The 16,068-nt window shown below is 32.1% G+C and overlaps 1 protein-coding gene across 1 annotated transcript in view; it reads right to left on the reverse strand.

The window, feature by feature from the left end:
- Positions 1 to 16,068, reverse strand: part of LOC137629569 (hemolymph clottable protein-like) — a 46,222-nt gene that overhangs the window by 23,310 nt on the left and 6,844 nt on the right. The window contains exons 6-18 of the mRNA XM_068361006.1: positions 15,496 to 15,597; positions 15,063 to 15,249; positions 14,386 to 14,556; positions 10,737 to 10,847; positions 10,146 to 10,217; positions 8,629 to 8,831; positions 6,122 to 6,293; positions 4,915 to 5,118; positions 4,191 to 4,376; positions 3,088 to 3,299; positions 2,437 to 2,542; positions 1,793 to 1,906; positions 601 to 729 (exon numbers count right to left, since the gene is read on the reverse strand). Of these exons, the coding sequence (XP_068217107.1) occupies positions 601 to 729; positions 1,793 to 1,906; positions 2,437 to 2,542; positions 3,088 to 3,299; positions 4,191 to 4,376; positions 4,915 to 5,118; positions 6,122 to 6,293; positions 8,629 to 8,831; positions 10,146 to 10,217; positions 10,737 to 10,847; positions 14,386 to 14,556; positions 15,063 to 15,249; positions 15,496 to 15,597 (1,969 nt within the window). The remainder of the gene's footprint in view (positions 1 to 600; positions 730 to 1,792; positions 1,907 to 2,436; positions 2,543 to 3,087; positions 3,300 to 4,190; positions 4,377 to 4,914; positions 5,119 to 6,121; positions 6,294 to 8,628; positions 8,832 to 10,145; positions 10,218 to 10,736; positions 10,848 to 14,385; positions 14,557 to 15,062; positions 15,250 to 15,495; positions 15,598 to 16,068) is intronic.

Raw genomic sequence — 16,068 nt, forward strand, 5'->3', positions numbered from 1 at the left:
TTGACGAAAAAATATTTATTTTGTAATAAAAATATGCAAGGATCCTGGTCCTAAGTCAAAATTCCGAAAGGAATAAATTGAGTGGGTTAAACAAATAATTTAGGGTAGTAACTACCTTTGCTTCTCCATAAAATATATCTGAATGAATCGCTTGAAACTACTAAATTTGCATAATATTTTTTTTTTTCTAAATTCCTATAGAATTCATTGTTTTGTTATATTTCTTTGTTTGACGTTGAAACTTATATTCCTATAAGTTGTACAATTCTAAAATTGTATTGAAATCGACATGAAAAGAAAAATTAAGTTTGATATATGCACAAAAGTTATTCGTATCTTTCATAAGTGGTCTTTGGTAAGGTAAAAAAGAATATTTTTAATCACATATCTCTAGAAATATTAATCGTGTTTATCAACTGAAAGTGATATATGACAAAATAAGAACTCTGCAAATGCATTTCTCTATCAATTTATGAGAGAGAGAGAGAGAGAGAGAGAGAGAGAGAGAGAGAGAGAGAGAGAGAGAGAGAGAGAGAGAGAGAGAGAGAGAGAGAGAGAGAGAATAATTTATATTATTTTTGCAATGTCCACATCTCTTACCTTCATTTCATTATACATTCCAAAGACAACGTCGAAGGCTGTCCGATCTATAAGGTCTTGATTATCCACAAAGTATGACGTCAAAGCGTGGAATAGGTAGTACTCCTGCTCAGTTAGTTTCAAGTTACCCTTGAGTAAAAGTAATAGACAGGAAATTAGAGTTTATAAGGCATGGAACAAATTCAGGTGTCATGCTGATAAAGAAAGACTTGGAATGAAAAGTAGTATTTGAGTATCAAAGTCGAATAAGAAACTGGGCTAGAGTTGAATACAGGCAGAATAAAGACTATTATCCCGGTGTAGAAAGAAACGGATATTAATCTTGAAACCAAGAAAACAAAAACAGAAGTATAATAAAACGTGGAAAATCTAATGTAGATATTTAGGCATAATTAGGACTTAATCCAGCTTCTGGTGATCGTTCAGTTGATTATATCAGACTGATGGTTTAACTTTAAGATAGATGAAATTAAGAACCATCTAATGCAGATAATGTCGATTTCATTGAATTGCTGTGGTATAACGATCAAATTTACCCCGTTTATTTAACAAAAGCTGAGAATCCTGTTTAGAACAGAATATAATAATTACAATATACACATAAAACACTAAAAAATTAGTATAAGTAAAGTACAGGAAAGATATCTAACGAATACATAATCGACATTTATATCTGAAACACACAGGAGACTTCGTGTTCTATCTCCAGGTGACTAATGGGAAAGGCAGTAGTCGAAAAAAATATTCCTAGTCACAGTGGACCAAAGTGTAAGAATTGTGTACATGTTGAGAGAGTCAGAGTCTGTAACAAACATACCCGTATCAATGCAAGACTTCAAATCTTGATGAAGCATGCATTAAGATGATTGTGAAAACTTACTAGCATACGTAGATTACTTATTAAGAAAGACAGATAATCGTAAAATGTAAACGTAATATTTCCTTGAAATTTATGATAATTGAAGCATTAATAGCTGAACATTATCACCAATATCATAGTTGAGTTATATAGCCATTTCAAGTCATTTTAATTATCGAAAAGAAAAATACACAAAACCCTTTTATCCTCAAATAAATAACACTATAGACGCTTATAACCATCGTTCATTTTGCTTTTAAACGAACACATACTATTTGTATTAGGGATAATAACGTACTTATTCGCTGAAATAAAACTTTACACTCATCTCACCTGGATAGAGTTGGCAATTCCAAGAAACATTTGCTGGTTGATGCTGAAATAGATGTCACTAGGAATCACAAAATCGGAACTCGCTAGCCATCCGAAGGTGAACATTTGACCAAACTAGAAAAAAAAAAAAAATAAAAATAAATAAAAACACAAAAAGGTAAATATTTGCTAATACTAAACTCTGAGAAAAAAATAGAGAAATAGGGAGTGGTTAGAATTCCACAAACTTGGACACCAAAGAAACAATCAAAGGGGAATATTGGTTAAAACAGGGGAAAGCAATAGAAAAAAATACAAATTGCAAAAACAAAATAAAAATTGTTCGATAATGCAATACACACAATAGTGAAAATTCATCTCCTATGGAATAGAAACTATATTGACTTAATATGGGGTGGAATATAACTAATTGAAGGCACTAAACACGTGATAATATTGCAAAATAGTATCATAATCTGCTGATACCTAACCTGCAGTAAAATATTAATTTTGGTATAGCATGTTGAAAGTATAACAATGAAAGGAAATTCTTCATATCTTTATAATTAAGAAGTAGTTCATTGTATCTTATTAAATACAAAGAGTTACCCTATAATTGCAATGAATTATTCAAATAAATGATTTACTAAGCTTGAGAAACTTACCTGGTTTGAGTATTGGAAGTCTAGAAGATAATGATTGAGAGACAGACTGAGAGAAGTCAGAGATGCTGGTTTGATGAGATGTTCGACCCGAGATGCTACTTGTTGCCTTGATAAAGGAACGAAGGAATTAGTTCAGGATGTTAATGTCATAATCATAATTATTTCCAAATAAAACAAGATCACAATATATACGTGTATACATATACACCTTTCTCTCTCTCTCTCTCTCTCTCTCTCTCTCTCTCTCTCTCTCTCTCTCTCTCTCTCTCTCTCTCTCTCTCAATATATATTTATATATATGTATATATATATATATATATATATATATATATATATATATATATATATATATATATATATATATATATATATATATATATATATATACACGAACTATATTTGTTCTCAGAAAGTTTTTTTTTTTTAATTTTCATGAATTCTAACCACTCCCTATTTCTCTATTTTTTTCTCGGAGTTTAATATTAGCAAAATTTAGTTTTACTTAGATTTAAAGATATTTTTACAACCACAATGGTCCTTTTAAATATTACATTGTAGCAATACTATGAATAAACAAAACAAGCGAATTAATATAATTCCTTTAATGTTCCTATTGTTACTATGATAAAATTATCTGCAACTTATACTTACAACTTTCCCCCATCCTTCATTTGCGCTGCAGTCTTGATGGTGGAGGATATGAAGTTCCCAACTTTCTCTGAAGGATCCCGCCAAGTGGCCAAGGCCATTCGGCTCCACCAGGAGACGTTCGTTTCCCAAGTGGCCATCACTAAGAAGGCCACACTCCTCACTTCGTGGTGCTCCGCAACATTCTCGAAAATTGGCATCAATAAACCCATGATCTGTATTCGCAAAGTATTCAAAGGCTTGAAGAATTATTTGTATCTAGAAAATTGGCATCAATAAACCAATGATCTGTGTTCGCAAAGTATTCAAAGGCTTGAAGGATGATTTGTGTCTAGAAAATTGGCATCAATAAACCCATGATCTGTGTTCGCAAAGTATTCAAAGGCTTGAAGGATGATTTGTGTCTAGAAAATTGGCATCAATAAACCCATGATCTGTGTTCGCAAAGTATTCAAAGGCTTGAAGGATGATTTGTGTCTAGAAAATTGGCATCAATAAACCCATGATCTGTGTTCGCAAAGTATTCAAAGGCTTGAAGGATGATTTGTGTCTAGAAAATTGGCATCAATAAACCCATGATCTGTGTTCGCAAAGTATTCAAAGGCTTGAAGGATGATTTGTGTCTAGAAAATTGGCATCAATAAACCCATGATCTGTGTTCGCAAAGTATTCAAAGGCTTGAAGGATGATTTGTGTCTCGAAAATTGGCATCAATAAACCCATGATCTGTGTTCGCAAAGTATTCAAAGGCTTGAAGAATGATTTGTATCTAGAAAATTGGCATCAATAGACCCATGATCTGTGTTCGCATATCATTAGGTTTTGGAAATAAAGTGAATCGACTTAAAATCTTCATGGCTGCAAGTACCACCTCAGGGTTTGTGATCGTATAATATTGTATAGTGTCAAAATACATTCACTATAAATTTGAATATCCAAGAATATAATAAATATAATTCAAATCTTTTAGATTACAGGTTTATCAAGTTTGAATATTTTCGAATTAAGTTCATATGGCAGATAAGACATAGACCAACATTAAATCAATTGCAAAACTATAATTATTCAACCATTCTAAACACCATGGAAGAAGTGAATAGCTTTACCTGTCCCAGGGCTGTTTTCGGCATATTGGCCTTACTTAAACTCCAGATGGCCGCTTTTCTAAAGAAAGTGTATTCTACTTTGTTTCCTAAAATGTATGGCTTCAAGACGTTGATGGTGTGGGGCGTTCCAAGTACACTCAGAGCGTAGAGGCGAACGAATCTTTGCCAGTGATGGGATGTCTCGTTCTGGGAAGGCAAAGGAGTTTGTTTTAGATATCAGTCATATGCATTTGTGATAGATCAAATACTGCATACATTATACAGTATATATATATATATATATATATATATATATATATATATATATATATATATATATATATATGTATATATATATATATATATATATATATATATATATATATATATATACACACATACATATATATAATATATATATACACATACATATAAATATACATATATATATATATATATATATATATATATATATATATATATATACTTGTATATATATATATATATATATATATATATATATATATATATATATATATATATATATACATATATACATATATATAATATATATATATATATATATATATATATATATACACACATATATATATATATATATATATATATATATATATATATATATATATATATATATATATATACACATATATATATTAATAAATATTTTGTATAAATGAAAAATAAAAATAGATACAACAATGAAAGGAAAATAATTCATTACATCGAGTTCCCGCTGGAGATATGGGATATATTCTTCAATGATTGGGGTTGGATCACAGACGAGTTCTTGCTCACAATTGCCATCCCAGCTGGTAGATCTGTCTGAACTAAAGCAAAGCTTCTTGGCTGCTAAAGAGAATGCAATAAGGGCCAGAGGCTTCATTGACGTTCTTGGGGCATCCCATGTCAAGTGCATGACGTTTTCCTGTGAAATATATCGTGGTTATCATCATGCACAAATCGTGAGAAATAGCTTATTATTATTAACATTATTATTAATAGCCAAGCTACAACCCTAGTTGGAAAAGCAAGATGCTATAAGCCCAATGGCTACAATAAGGAAAAATAGCCCAGTGAGGAAAGGAAATATGGAAATACATAAATGATGAGAATAAATTTACAATATATCATTCTAAAAACAGTAACAGCGTCAAAATAGATATGTCCTATATAAACTATTAAAAACGTCAAAAACAGATATGTCATATATAAACTATAAAAAAACTCATGTCAGCATAAAAACATTTGCTCAAAATTTAAACTTTTGAAGATCTACTGATTCAACTACCCGATTAGGAAGATCATTCCACAACTTGGTAACAGCTGGAATAAAACTTCTAGAATACTGTGTAGTATTATGCCTCATGATGGAGAAGGCCTGACTATTAGAATTAACTGCCTGCCTAGTATTACGAACAGTATAGAATTGTCCAGGGAGATCTGAATGTAAAGGATGGTCAGAGTTATGAAAAATCTTATGCAACATGTATAATGAACTAATTGATCGATGGTGCCAAAAATTAATATCTAGATCAGGAATAAGAAATTTAATAGACCGTAAGTTTCTGTCCAACAAATTAAGATGAGAATCAGCAGCTGAACACCATACAGAAGAACAATAGCATCAAGCTTTTCTAACTAGGGTAATAATAATAATAATAATAATAATAATAATAGTAGTAGTAGTAGTAGTAGTAGTAGTAGTAGTAGTAGTAGTAGTAGTAGTAGTAGTAGTAGTAGTAGTAGTAGTAGTAGTAGTAGTTGAGGTTGCTGTGTTCTAATTTTTGGTAATATCTGGGATAAGGGTCAGCAATGTCATATGGACGCTTGGCCCAGTGTTTTGAGGTATAGATACTATTTAATATTATCATCTAAAATGTAATATCATATTTCAAAATGTAAAAAGGAGTCAAAATTTTCAATCTTACCATGAGTAGGGGAAGAGTGGCTGGACTTTTTATGGTAGCAGGTAGAGTAACAAAAAACTTGCGAATATTATTTCCATTCCAGCGGTCAGCTCTACCTTGAAGAATTTTGTTTACAAAGTACGTAATCGATGCTTCTGTTCCTGTTTCGAGCAGCAGATCTTCGAGAATATCTCTGAAATAATGCCATGGAAATTTGATACGTTTAAATAAATTTTATTTTTTTTTCCAAAATAGGTAAAGTAGGGTTAAAGGATAAAACCAAATTTATGGACTCTTCACCGATCTACTTAAGTAGGGTCAAGTAAAAAATGTCAATATCACCTTAATTTGATCAGCACTGACAGTGTTCATCATAACTAAGTGTTTGCTATTATAACACAGCCTTATAAATTTTAATCATATATCAACAATCTCGTGTTACACGATACATAAGGATTTAAGTATTTCCATGTTGACCTCATTCGCACCACTTCACACCAAGTTAACAAGTTTGCTAAATAACAGCCTTCCCAACCTACAATGGAGGACATTTCATGTGATCTCATGGTACATGATATGTAAGGATTTAAGCATTTCCATTTTGACCTCATTCGCACCATTTCAAGATAAGTTAACAAGTTTTCTAAATTACAGTCTTCCCAACTTACAATGGAAGACATTTCATGTGATCTCATGGTACATGATATGTAAGGATTTAAGCATTTCCATTTTGACCTCATTCGCACCATTTCAAGATAAGTTAACAAGTTTGCTAAATAACAGCCTTCCCAACCTACAATGGAGGACATTGCATGTGATCTCATGGTACATGATATGTAAGGATTTAAGCATTTCCATTTTGACCTCATTTGCACCATTTCAAGATAAGTTAACAAGTTTTCTAAATTACAGTCTTCCCAACTTACAATGGAGGACATTTCATGTGATCTCATGGTACATGATATGTAAGGATTTAAGCATTTCCATTTTGACCTCATTCACACCATTTCAAGATAAGTTAACAAGTTTGCTAAATAACAGCCTTCCCAACCTACAATGGAGGACATTTCATGTGATCTCATGGTACATGATATGTAAGGACTGAAGCATTTCCATTTTGACCTCATTCGCACCATTTCAAGATAAGTTAACAAATTTTCTAAATTACAGTCTTCCCAACCTACAATGGAGGACATTTCATGTGATCTCATGGTACAAGATATATAAGGATTTAAACATTTCCATTTTGGCCTCATTCGCACCATTTCAAGATAAGTTAACAAGTTTACTAAATTACAGTCTTCCCAACCTTCAATGGAGGACATTTCATGTGATCTCATGGTACACGATATATAAGGATTTAAACATTTCCATTTTGGCCTCATTCGCACCACTTCACAGTAAGTTAACAAGTTTGTCAAATAGCTGCCTTCCCAACTTACAATGGAGGACATTTCATGTGATCTAATGGCACACGATACATAATGATTCAATACTTTTCATTTTGATCCCATTCGCTCCACTTCACAATAACCTAACAAGTTTGTTAAATAACAGCCTTCTCAACCTACAATAAAGGACATTTCATTTGATTTGTTATTTACTTATGTTCTTAAACACGAATATGCTGCGAGGTATTCTAAAATAAAAATTACTCATCAATATTTTGAAATAACTCCAATTTGAAATACATCACTAAAAATTAGAATTACATCTCATGCTACCTTAAATATCTAACTCTGAAATAAAAATATTATCCATACTAGTACCTCCAAGGACAAATGATGGACATAGCAGACGGTATTCATTATAATAATGTTATGACCATTAAACTAAAACATTGAAAGAAACATCACATCGTGGATATCATTATTCAGCATGCAAGCAGATGCCAAGTTGACGGAAACACGAAATGAGGTAAAATCGAATGTAATAGTTATAATCCAGGAGGGCTAAAATCAGATCGTATTTGAGATATATTTTCATCCTTCTTTTGTAGCATCACATTCAGGGGTTTTCTTATTCTACCTGGTATAACTGGGATTAAGTAATCTGAAGTTATTAAAGGTTTTTCTAATTTTTCCTTGTGTGATATATATTTACTATATGATTAAAGGTAAGATAAAATTTTGATTAGAAGGATGCAAGATCATAAAATAAATCTTAACCACCTAAAAGAATTAGACATTGAATTTTAGTGAAACAAGTATCTTGACCAGTAGATTAAGCAAACTCGAAAAGTTTATAAATATACTACAGGACGTACATGTACTCTGTCTGAATATTTATTTCTATGTTCCTGTGACACATATTCCTGTAGAACATATCTTTATTCATGGCTCTTTGTGGCATTATTCAGAAATGTAGGGAGCTTTTGTTATAAAATAAATATAACATTATGCGTTATGCAATTGACATTTGCATTATTGATATCCTTCTTTTCATCATATTAAATTCATCAAAGGTCGTGATAAATGAAGAATGTAATCAAGCTTTGCAGTTATAGGATATGATTTACGCCTACTTACATTTTCCTTATTGGGACGACGGATGGAGGACCAGAGTCACCAGACTCAGAAGTAAATTCTATGAGGATTTCCTCAAGCTGTTCGAAATTGAGAATGGAGAGGGCCTCTTTTATGTAGTTCATTTCTTTTGACAAATACTTGATGGTTGTCGAGTCATCGAGGTTCCAATTCCTTATTCTTTCTATTTTCGTGCTCACAAATCTCTAAGAAAAATGGATGGTTAAAATACTGTAAATGAGAGACGACTCTTCAAATCTCTCTCTCTCTCTCTCTCTCTCTCTCTCTCTCCTCTCTCTCTCTCTCTCTCTCTCTCTCTCTCTCTCTCTCTTATTATATATATATATATATGCATGTATAAATATATATATATATATATATATATATATATATATATATATATATATATATATACATATGTATGTCTTTATATATAAATATATATATACATATATGTATATATACTGTATATATATATATATATATATATATATATATATATATACACATATGTATATGTATATATATAAATATATATATATATGTATATAAATGTATATATATACATACACACACACACACACACATATATATATATATATATATATATATATATATATATATATATATATATATATATATATCCAAACACACAACCACACACAAATAAATGTATATATATATATATATATATATATATATATATATATATATATATATATATATATATATATCCAAACACACAACGACACACAAATAAATGTGTGTGTATATATATATATATATATATATATATATATATATATATATATATATATATATATATATATATATGTATATATATATATATATATATATATATATATATATATATATATATAAACATGAGTTATAATTATAAAATTTTTCTCTAAATAACTCGAGTTATTTCCATATTCATCATACACACACACACACACACACACACACACACACACACACACACACACACATATATATATATATATATATATATATATATATATATATATATATATATATATATATATATATATATACATATATATACTGTATACATATACATACGGTATAAATATATATATATATATATATATATATATATATATATATATATATATATATATATATATATATATATATATGCATTATATATGTAAATATATATATATATATATATATATATATATATATATATATATATATATATATATATATATATATATATATGAGATTAATGTATTTGAGCGCTTAGTATGGATATTGTTGTTCTTAAATTTGTCACGCGATATATCTAATAAAAAAAATCCTTAAAAGCACTTTAAATAATTTACAATTCTTAGTTTATCCCAAATTCCATCTTCTAAATGTTTAATCCATTTACTTACCGACTCATGACATACAACCTGACTATCACGCACACATTTAGGTGAATATATAGAATAAATACACATGTTGAAATTACACATAGCACTAAGTCTGTTCTGTAGATTTACACTTACCTTAATATTGGTAACGATATCATCAGTTAAATCTAACCCCGTCAGTATTTGTTCAAATGCTGGTTCTACACCCTAAGAAGAGATAATAAAACATTATCTATTAAGGTTTATTAAAATTTAACTTATATCAGGATAACAATACGATTTACTTTAGTAATTCATTTCATGCCTAATCCAATACTATACACTTATTCGTTGCACTTCTTTTCCTTCTGATACTTTCCTACTGACTTAATGGGAATCCTTGTTTTAAACTATAAAGTCTTTGCAAGAATATTAGTTCTATAAGTTTTATTCTGCCTTTATTTTTCATAATACATTTTCTAAAGTATGCCTTACAGCAACTTGTAAAGGTAATGGTGTAATGGTAACTTGTGTCGTTATGCATACTTTCATCTATGAAGTACAGATGGGAATAAGCGTAAACAAATCAGGAAAGTTTAATGTGTCAAAACCATGAATGGCGTGGTCGATTAGTATCGGATCATTTATTTTGGATCACAGGTGCCATAATATGTCTATCAAGATTAAGGAAAAATTATAATTCATAGTATAATTAAATATAATCCTATTTCACGTATAGATTCTTACCCGGTAGTCGAAGGATTGTTCAACTTCGTAACGCCAAGAATAGATGGGGTGCGTCTCGTAATCGATGGCTAATCGTTCACTGGCTTCTCGCACTGCTTTGAGGTGTAGGGTCTGGAATCAGAATAATTAGTTTAATTGGGGGTTTACCCTTACTTTTGAAGAGAGAGAGAGAGAGAGAGAGAGAGAGAGAGAGAGAGAGAGAGAGAGAGAGAGAGAGAGAGAGAGAGGTTTCACTTCCTAGTAGTTCCTGGATCCGTAAAACAAATAAGGATTTAATATCATAATTGTACGCTTACTAGCAAGCAAATATGATAATGGTTTTTACTTTTTTTTTCGAGAAGAGATAGGATCACAGCTTAGAATTTGGATAATTGTGTTTCTATAACCGTAAAACCTAACCTTACACAAAAAATGAGAATCTTAAACTTTTCACACATGAAGTACATTAAAAGAAATATATATACCATATATAGAGTGGGAGGAGTGTAAAAGGGAGCTAGTGAGGGTTGAAGAGTTAATAAAACCTGAGGTAAAAAGTGAATATCAAGAAAGGTTGAAAATGACATATGACAGTGTGAAAGTGAGAGAAACTAGTAATTTAGAGGAGGAGTGGAAGTTAGTAAAAGAAAATTTTGTTGGGATTGCAAGTGATGTGTGTGGCAAAAGGATTGCTGGAGGCAGTATGAGGAAGGGTAGTGAATGGTGGAATAAAGGAGTGAAGGTAAAAGTGGAAGAGAAAAAGAGGGCATTTGAAAAATGGCTGCAGAGTAATAATGTAGAGAAGATACAGAGAGAAAAATGTGGAAGTAAAACGCAAGGTAACTGAGGCAAAGAGGGCGGCTGACCTGGGGTGGGGTCAGGGATTGGGTCATTCATATGAAGAGAATAAGAAGTTTTGGAAAGAAGTGAAGAGAGTAAAGAAGGCTGGTTCGAGAATTGAAGAGACAGTGAAAGATGGAAATGAAAGGTTGTTAAAAGGAGAGGAGGAAAGGAAAAGGTGAGTGGAATATTTTTAAAGTTTACTGAATGTTGAGGATAATAGGGAAGCAGATATAATTGCTGTTGCAGGTGTTGAGGTGCCGGTGATGGGAGATGAGAATGAGAGAGATTACAAGAGAGGAAGTGAGGAGAGTACTAGATGGAACCAGAGTAGGAAAAGCACCTGGTATGGATGGTATGAGAACTGAGATGTTAAAGGAAGGGGGTGTGACTGTACTTGAATGGTTGTTGAGATTGTTTAATATGTGTTTTATGTTGTCAATGGTACCAGTAGATTGGGTTTGTTCGTGTATTGTACCACTATATAAGGGTAAGGGAGATGTGCATGCGTGTTGTAATTCAAGGGGTATTAGTTTGTTGAGTGTGGTTGGAAAAGTGTATGGTAGAGTACTGATTGATAGGATTAAGGATAAAACAGAGAATGCAATCTTAGAAGTACAGTGTGGTTTTAGAAGAGATAGGGGATGTATGAATCCGATTTTTACAATTAGGTAGATATGCGAGAAATATTTAGCAAAAGGTAAGGAGGTGTATGTTGCGTTTATGGATCTGCAGAAAGCATATAATAGAGTTGATAGGGAAGCGATGTGGAATGTGATGAGGTTATATGGAATTGGTGGAAACAGTGAAAAGTTTCTACATAGGTAGTAAAGCATGTTTTAGGATAGGAAATTAATTTAGCGATTGGTTTCCAGTGAGAGTGGGGCTGAGACAGGGTTGTGGGATGTCGCCATGGTTGTTTGACTTGTATGCTGATGGAGTGGTGAGAAAGGTGAATGCTCGAGTGCTTGGACAAGGATTGAAACTGATAGACGAGAAGGATCATGAATGGGAGGTAAATCAGTTGTTGTTTGCAGATGATACTGAACTGGTTGCAGACTCGGAAGAGAAGCTTGGCCGATTAGAGACAGAATTTGGAAGGGTATGTGAGAGAAGGAAGTTGAGAGTTAATGTGGGTAAGAGTAAGGTTATGAGATGTACGAGGAGAGAAAGTGGTGCGAGGTTGAATATCATGTTGAATGGAGAGTTACTTGAGGAAGTAGATCGGTTTAAGTACTTGGGGTCTGTTCTTGCAGCAAATGGTGGAGTGGAAGCAGATGTATGTCAGAAAGTGTTGGGGGTAGTGAAGGGAATGGTAATGAATAGAAGGTTAGGCATGAATGTAAAGAGAGTTCTGTATGAGAAAGTATTTGTACCAACTATGATGTATGGATGGGAGTTGTGGGGAATGAAAGTGATGGAGAGTCAGAAATTGAATTTGTTTGAGAAGTGTCTGAGGAGTATAGCTGGTGTATCTCGATTAGATAGGGTTAAGCACGAAGTAGTGAGGTGGAGAACGAGTGTAAGAAATGATTTAGCAGCTAGAGTGGATATGAATGTGTTGAGGTGGTTTGGCTATGTTGAGAGAATGGAAAATGGCTGTCTGCTAAAGGTGATGAATGCAAGAGTTGATGGGAAAAGTACAAGAAAAAGACTAACATTTGGGTGGATGAATGGAGTGAAGAAAGCTCTGAGTAATAGGAGGATAGATGTGAGAGAGGCAAGAGAGCGTGCTAGAAATAGGAATGAATGGCGAGCGATTGTGACGCAGTTCCGGTAAGCTCTGCTGCTTCCTCTGGTCACCTTGGATGACTGCGGAGGTAGCGGTAGTAGGGGATTCAGCTTATGAAGCTTCATCTGTGGTGGATAACGAGGAAGGGTGGGCTTTGGCACCGTAGGAGTACCAGCCCAACTCGGTTTTGAGTCCCTGATCAGGCTGGGAGGAGCTTAAGAGAGGAAAGGTCTCATTTTTTTTTTCTTTTTTTTCATTTGTTTGATGTCGGCTAACACCCAAAATTAGGGGAAGTGCCTGGGTATATAGATAGATATATACCATAGGAAATTATAAATATACCTTCGAGTGAAACATATCATAACTAAAAAAGAACAAGATTTTATCCAAGTTAGGTAATTCTCAGGTTCAACATTCAATTAACTTATTGTAGAACACTTTGTTAATTTGACGCATTGCTGATTGATTGATTGATTTAGAGTTTTCTGATATCCCACACACGTTGCTTAATTTAGTTTGTTCTTGAAGAAACAACTCAATTTTCATTCTGCTTCTCTACTGATTCTCAACAGGTAACCAGAATAAGCGCAAAAATACGTACAAATATACCCTTTCATCAGATCAATTTATAAACCAATACACACACGGGAAAACTGCTTCATAAAAAACATCAAAATTACATCAATCTTTTGTTCATGACATCGTATTCAAATGTAAGTTTTCCAGGAAATTTTCCGCGACCATAATAGGGTTGCCGACCAAAAGAATTAGTAATCAAATTAGATAAAAATGATTTGGTTTGGAATATCTTACCTTTTATAATCGGACTGTTCACACAAATCTCAACCTTTCCTTTCCCTCACCAGATATGACCGTTAAAGAGCGAATTATAATAAATATAGAAATCTTTATTGTATGTAGCGCACCAATAACAGTATAAGAAAGGTAATATACTTCCGAGGAGACACTGTACATCTGTATAATTATAAAAAATTGCTTGACATTTTCAAAAGCATTTTGTATACGAATCTCATCCTTGATTCTATTATCGATCCTTTCGATCAAAACAGTCGAGGGCTACTCCATGATATATCTCACCTGATTCGTAAATGTATCGTAATGATCCTCGTTATCTTTCCTCGTGAAGACAGTAATGGTTCCTTCCACGACGGCCTCCTCAATTCTCATAGCACTGGCGTCTCCGCGGATGACGTAACTCCCGACGGACGATCGGCTGATAAGATCTTCCAGAGCGGGGTTGACTCGTCTCTGAAAGGTAAGTGAGAATAGATCAGGTTCCCAAAGGAAAAATATAATCAAATTCACTACATAGTAGTGGAAATCAAAATACAATATTTCACTAGTCTTGCTGAAGTAAATATCAACAATATTGAAATAAATATTAATATAAAGTTCATGTAAACAAATTATACGATGCAAATTAATAATTTAGAGGTACCATCATTGACAATAGATAGTCTCAAACATTAACTATATAAATTAAAATAAAATATATTACTAGTTTTTCTGAAGTAAATATGAACAATATTAAAATGAATATTGATATGAATTTCATGTAAATGAATTATGCGATGCAAAATCATAATTTAGATGTACCATCATTAACACTAAATAGTCTCGGTCATCAACTGTAGAAATTAAAATAATATATTTCACTAGTCTTGCTAAAGTAAATACCAACAATAATAAAATAAATATTAATGTAAATTTCAAGTAAATAAAGTATACAATGACAATTCATAAATTTGAGATACCGTCATTGACACCAGATAGTCGCAGTCATCAAAGTCAACGGTGCGAATAACATTCCAAAGGGTGTTGTTTATTTCTGGCGCTGAGGTGACCACTCTGTGTGACGTCTTGGAAGTCTTGGAAGATGTTTTGGACGTTTTAGATGTCTTGCTCCCTATAGCTCCTTTGTGACTTTTAGCTCCAGTTGACCTGAAAAACCACATTTTATATATAAGCATTTTGAACTTCTTATATGCAACTGAAATGAAGACTAAACTTCAGGTACATATTTCAATACTGGTCAGAAACTTCCAACTTTTTATCATAATTTTTTAAAGTTATTTCACCAATATCAATATAGAATGAAATGGAGGATGATTCAGCTTTCCAAGACTGTTTAAGGATTTTAGATCACTGACTTATAAACAAAACATTGTATTTTTCTGAGAATTTTACCTTCCAGGTGCAACTGTGTCTTCCCTCTGAGCATCCTCCTCCAACGTTTGGTCTCTGTTATAGAAGGCAGATTGTTCTTCTGGCATTCTGATGATGCTATACCTGCATATTAGTAAATAGATTGATTTAGAATGTCATAATATCAGAATTTCTTATCAAACTTTTCAAAACAATTTTGCTTCTGGTACCTCATTTTATTATTCCTGTAGGAAATTTTTCATTTCTTTAAACCAAATGGAGAGGTCATGATCACATTTTTGAATTAATTGTTTGAAGATATCGAATAAAATGGCTTCCGATTTTCCCGCGTTTTTATTAATTTTATGTAGTTTTGGAAACAGAACTCCATTTTCATGTCACACTTATATGTAAACAACTCTAAATTTATTCAATGTTTAAAAAATCTACCTTCCGTAATGTAATGGAAAAGTTGTGTTGTTAACCTTTATAGATAAATGAAAACTGAAATGATATACAGTAGAGATGCGTAGGTAACCCATCTAGAATTATGAAAATACCTTTTTGTCAATGATTGGTAATGATTATTTTTCTAAATCATGAAGGAGATTCGAA

This window comes from Palaemon carinicauda, chromosome 37, assembly GCF_036898095.1.
Source record: "Palaemon carinicauda isolate YSFRI2023 chromosome 37, ASM3689809v2, whole genome shotgun sequence".
NCBI lineage: Eukaryota > Metazoa > Arthropoda > Malacostraca > Decapoda > Palaemonidae > Palaemon > Palaemon carinicauda.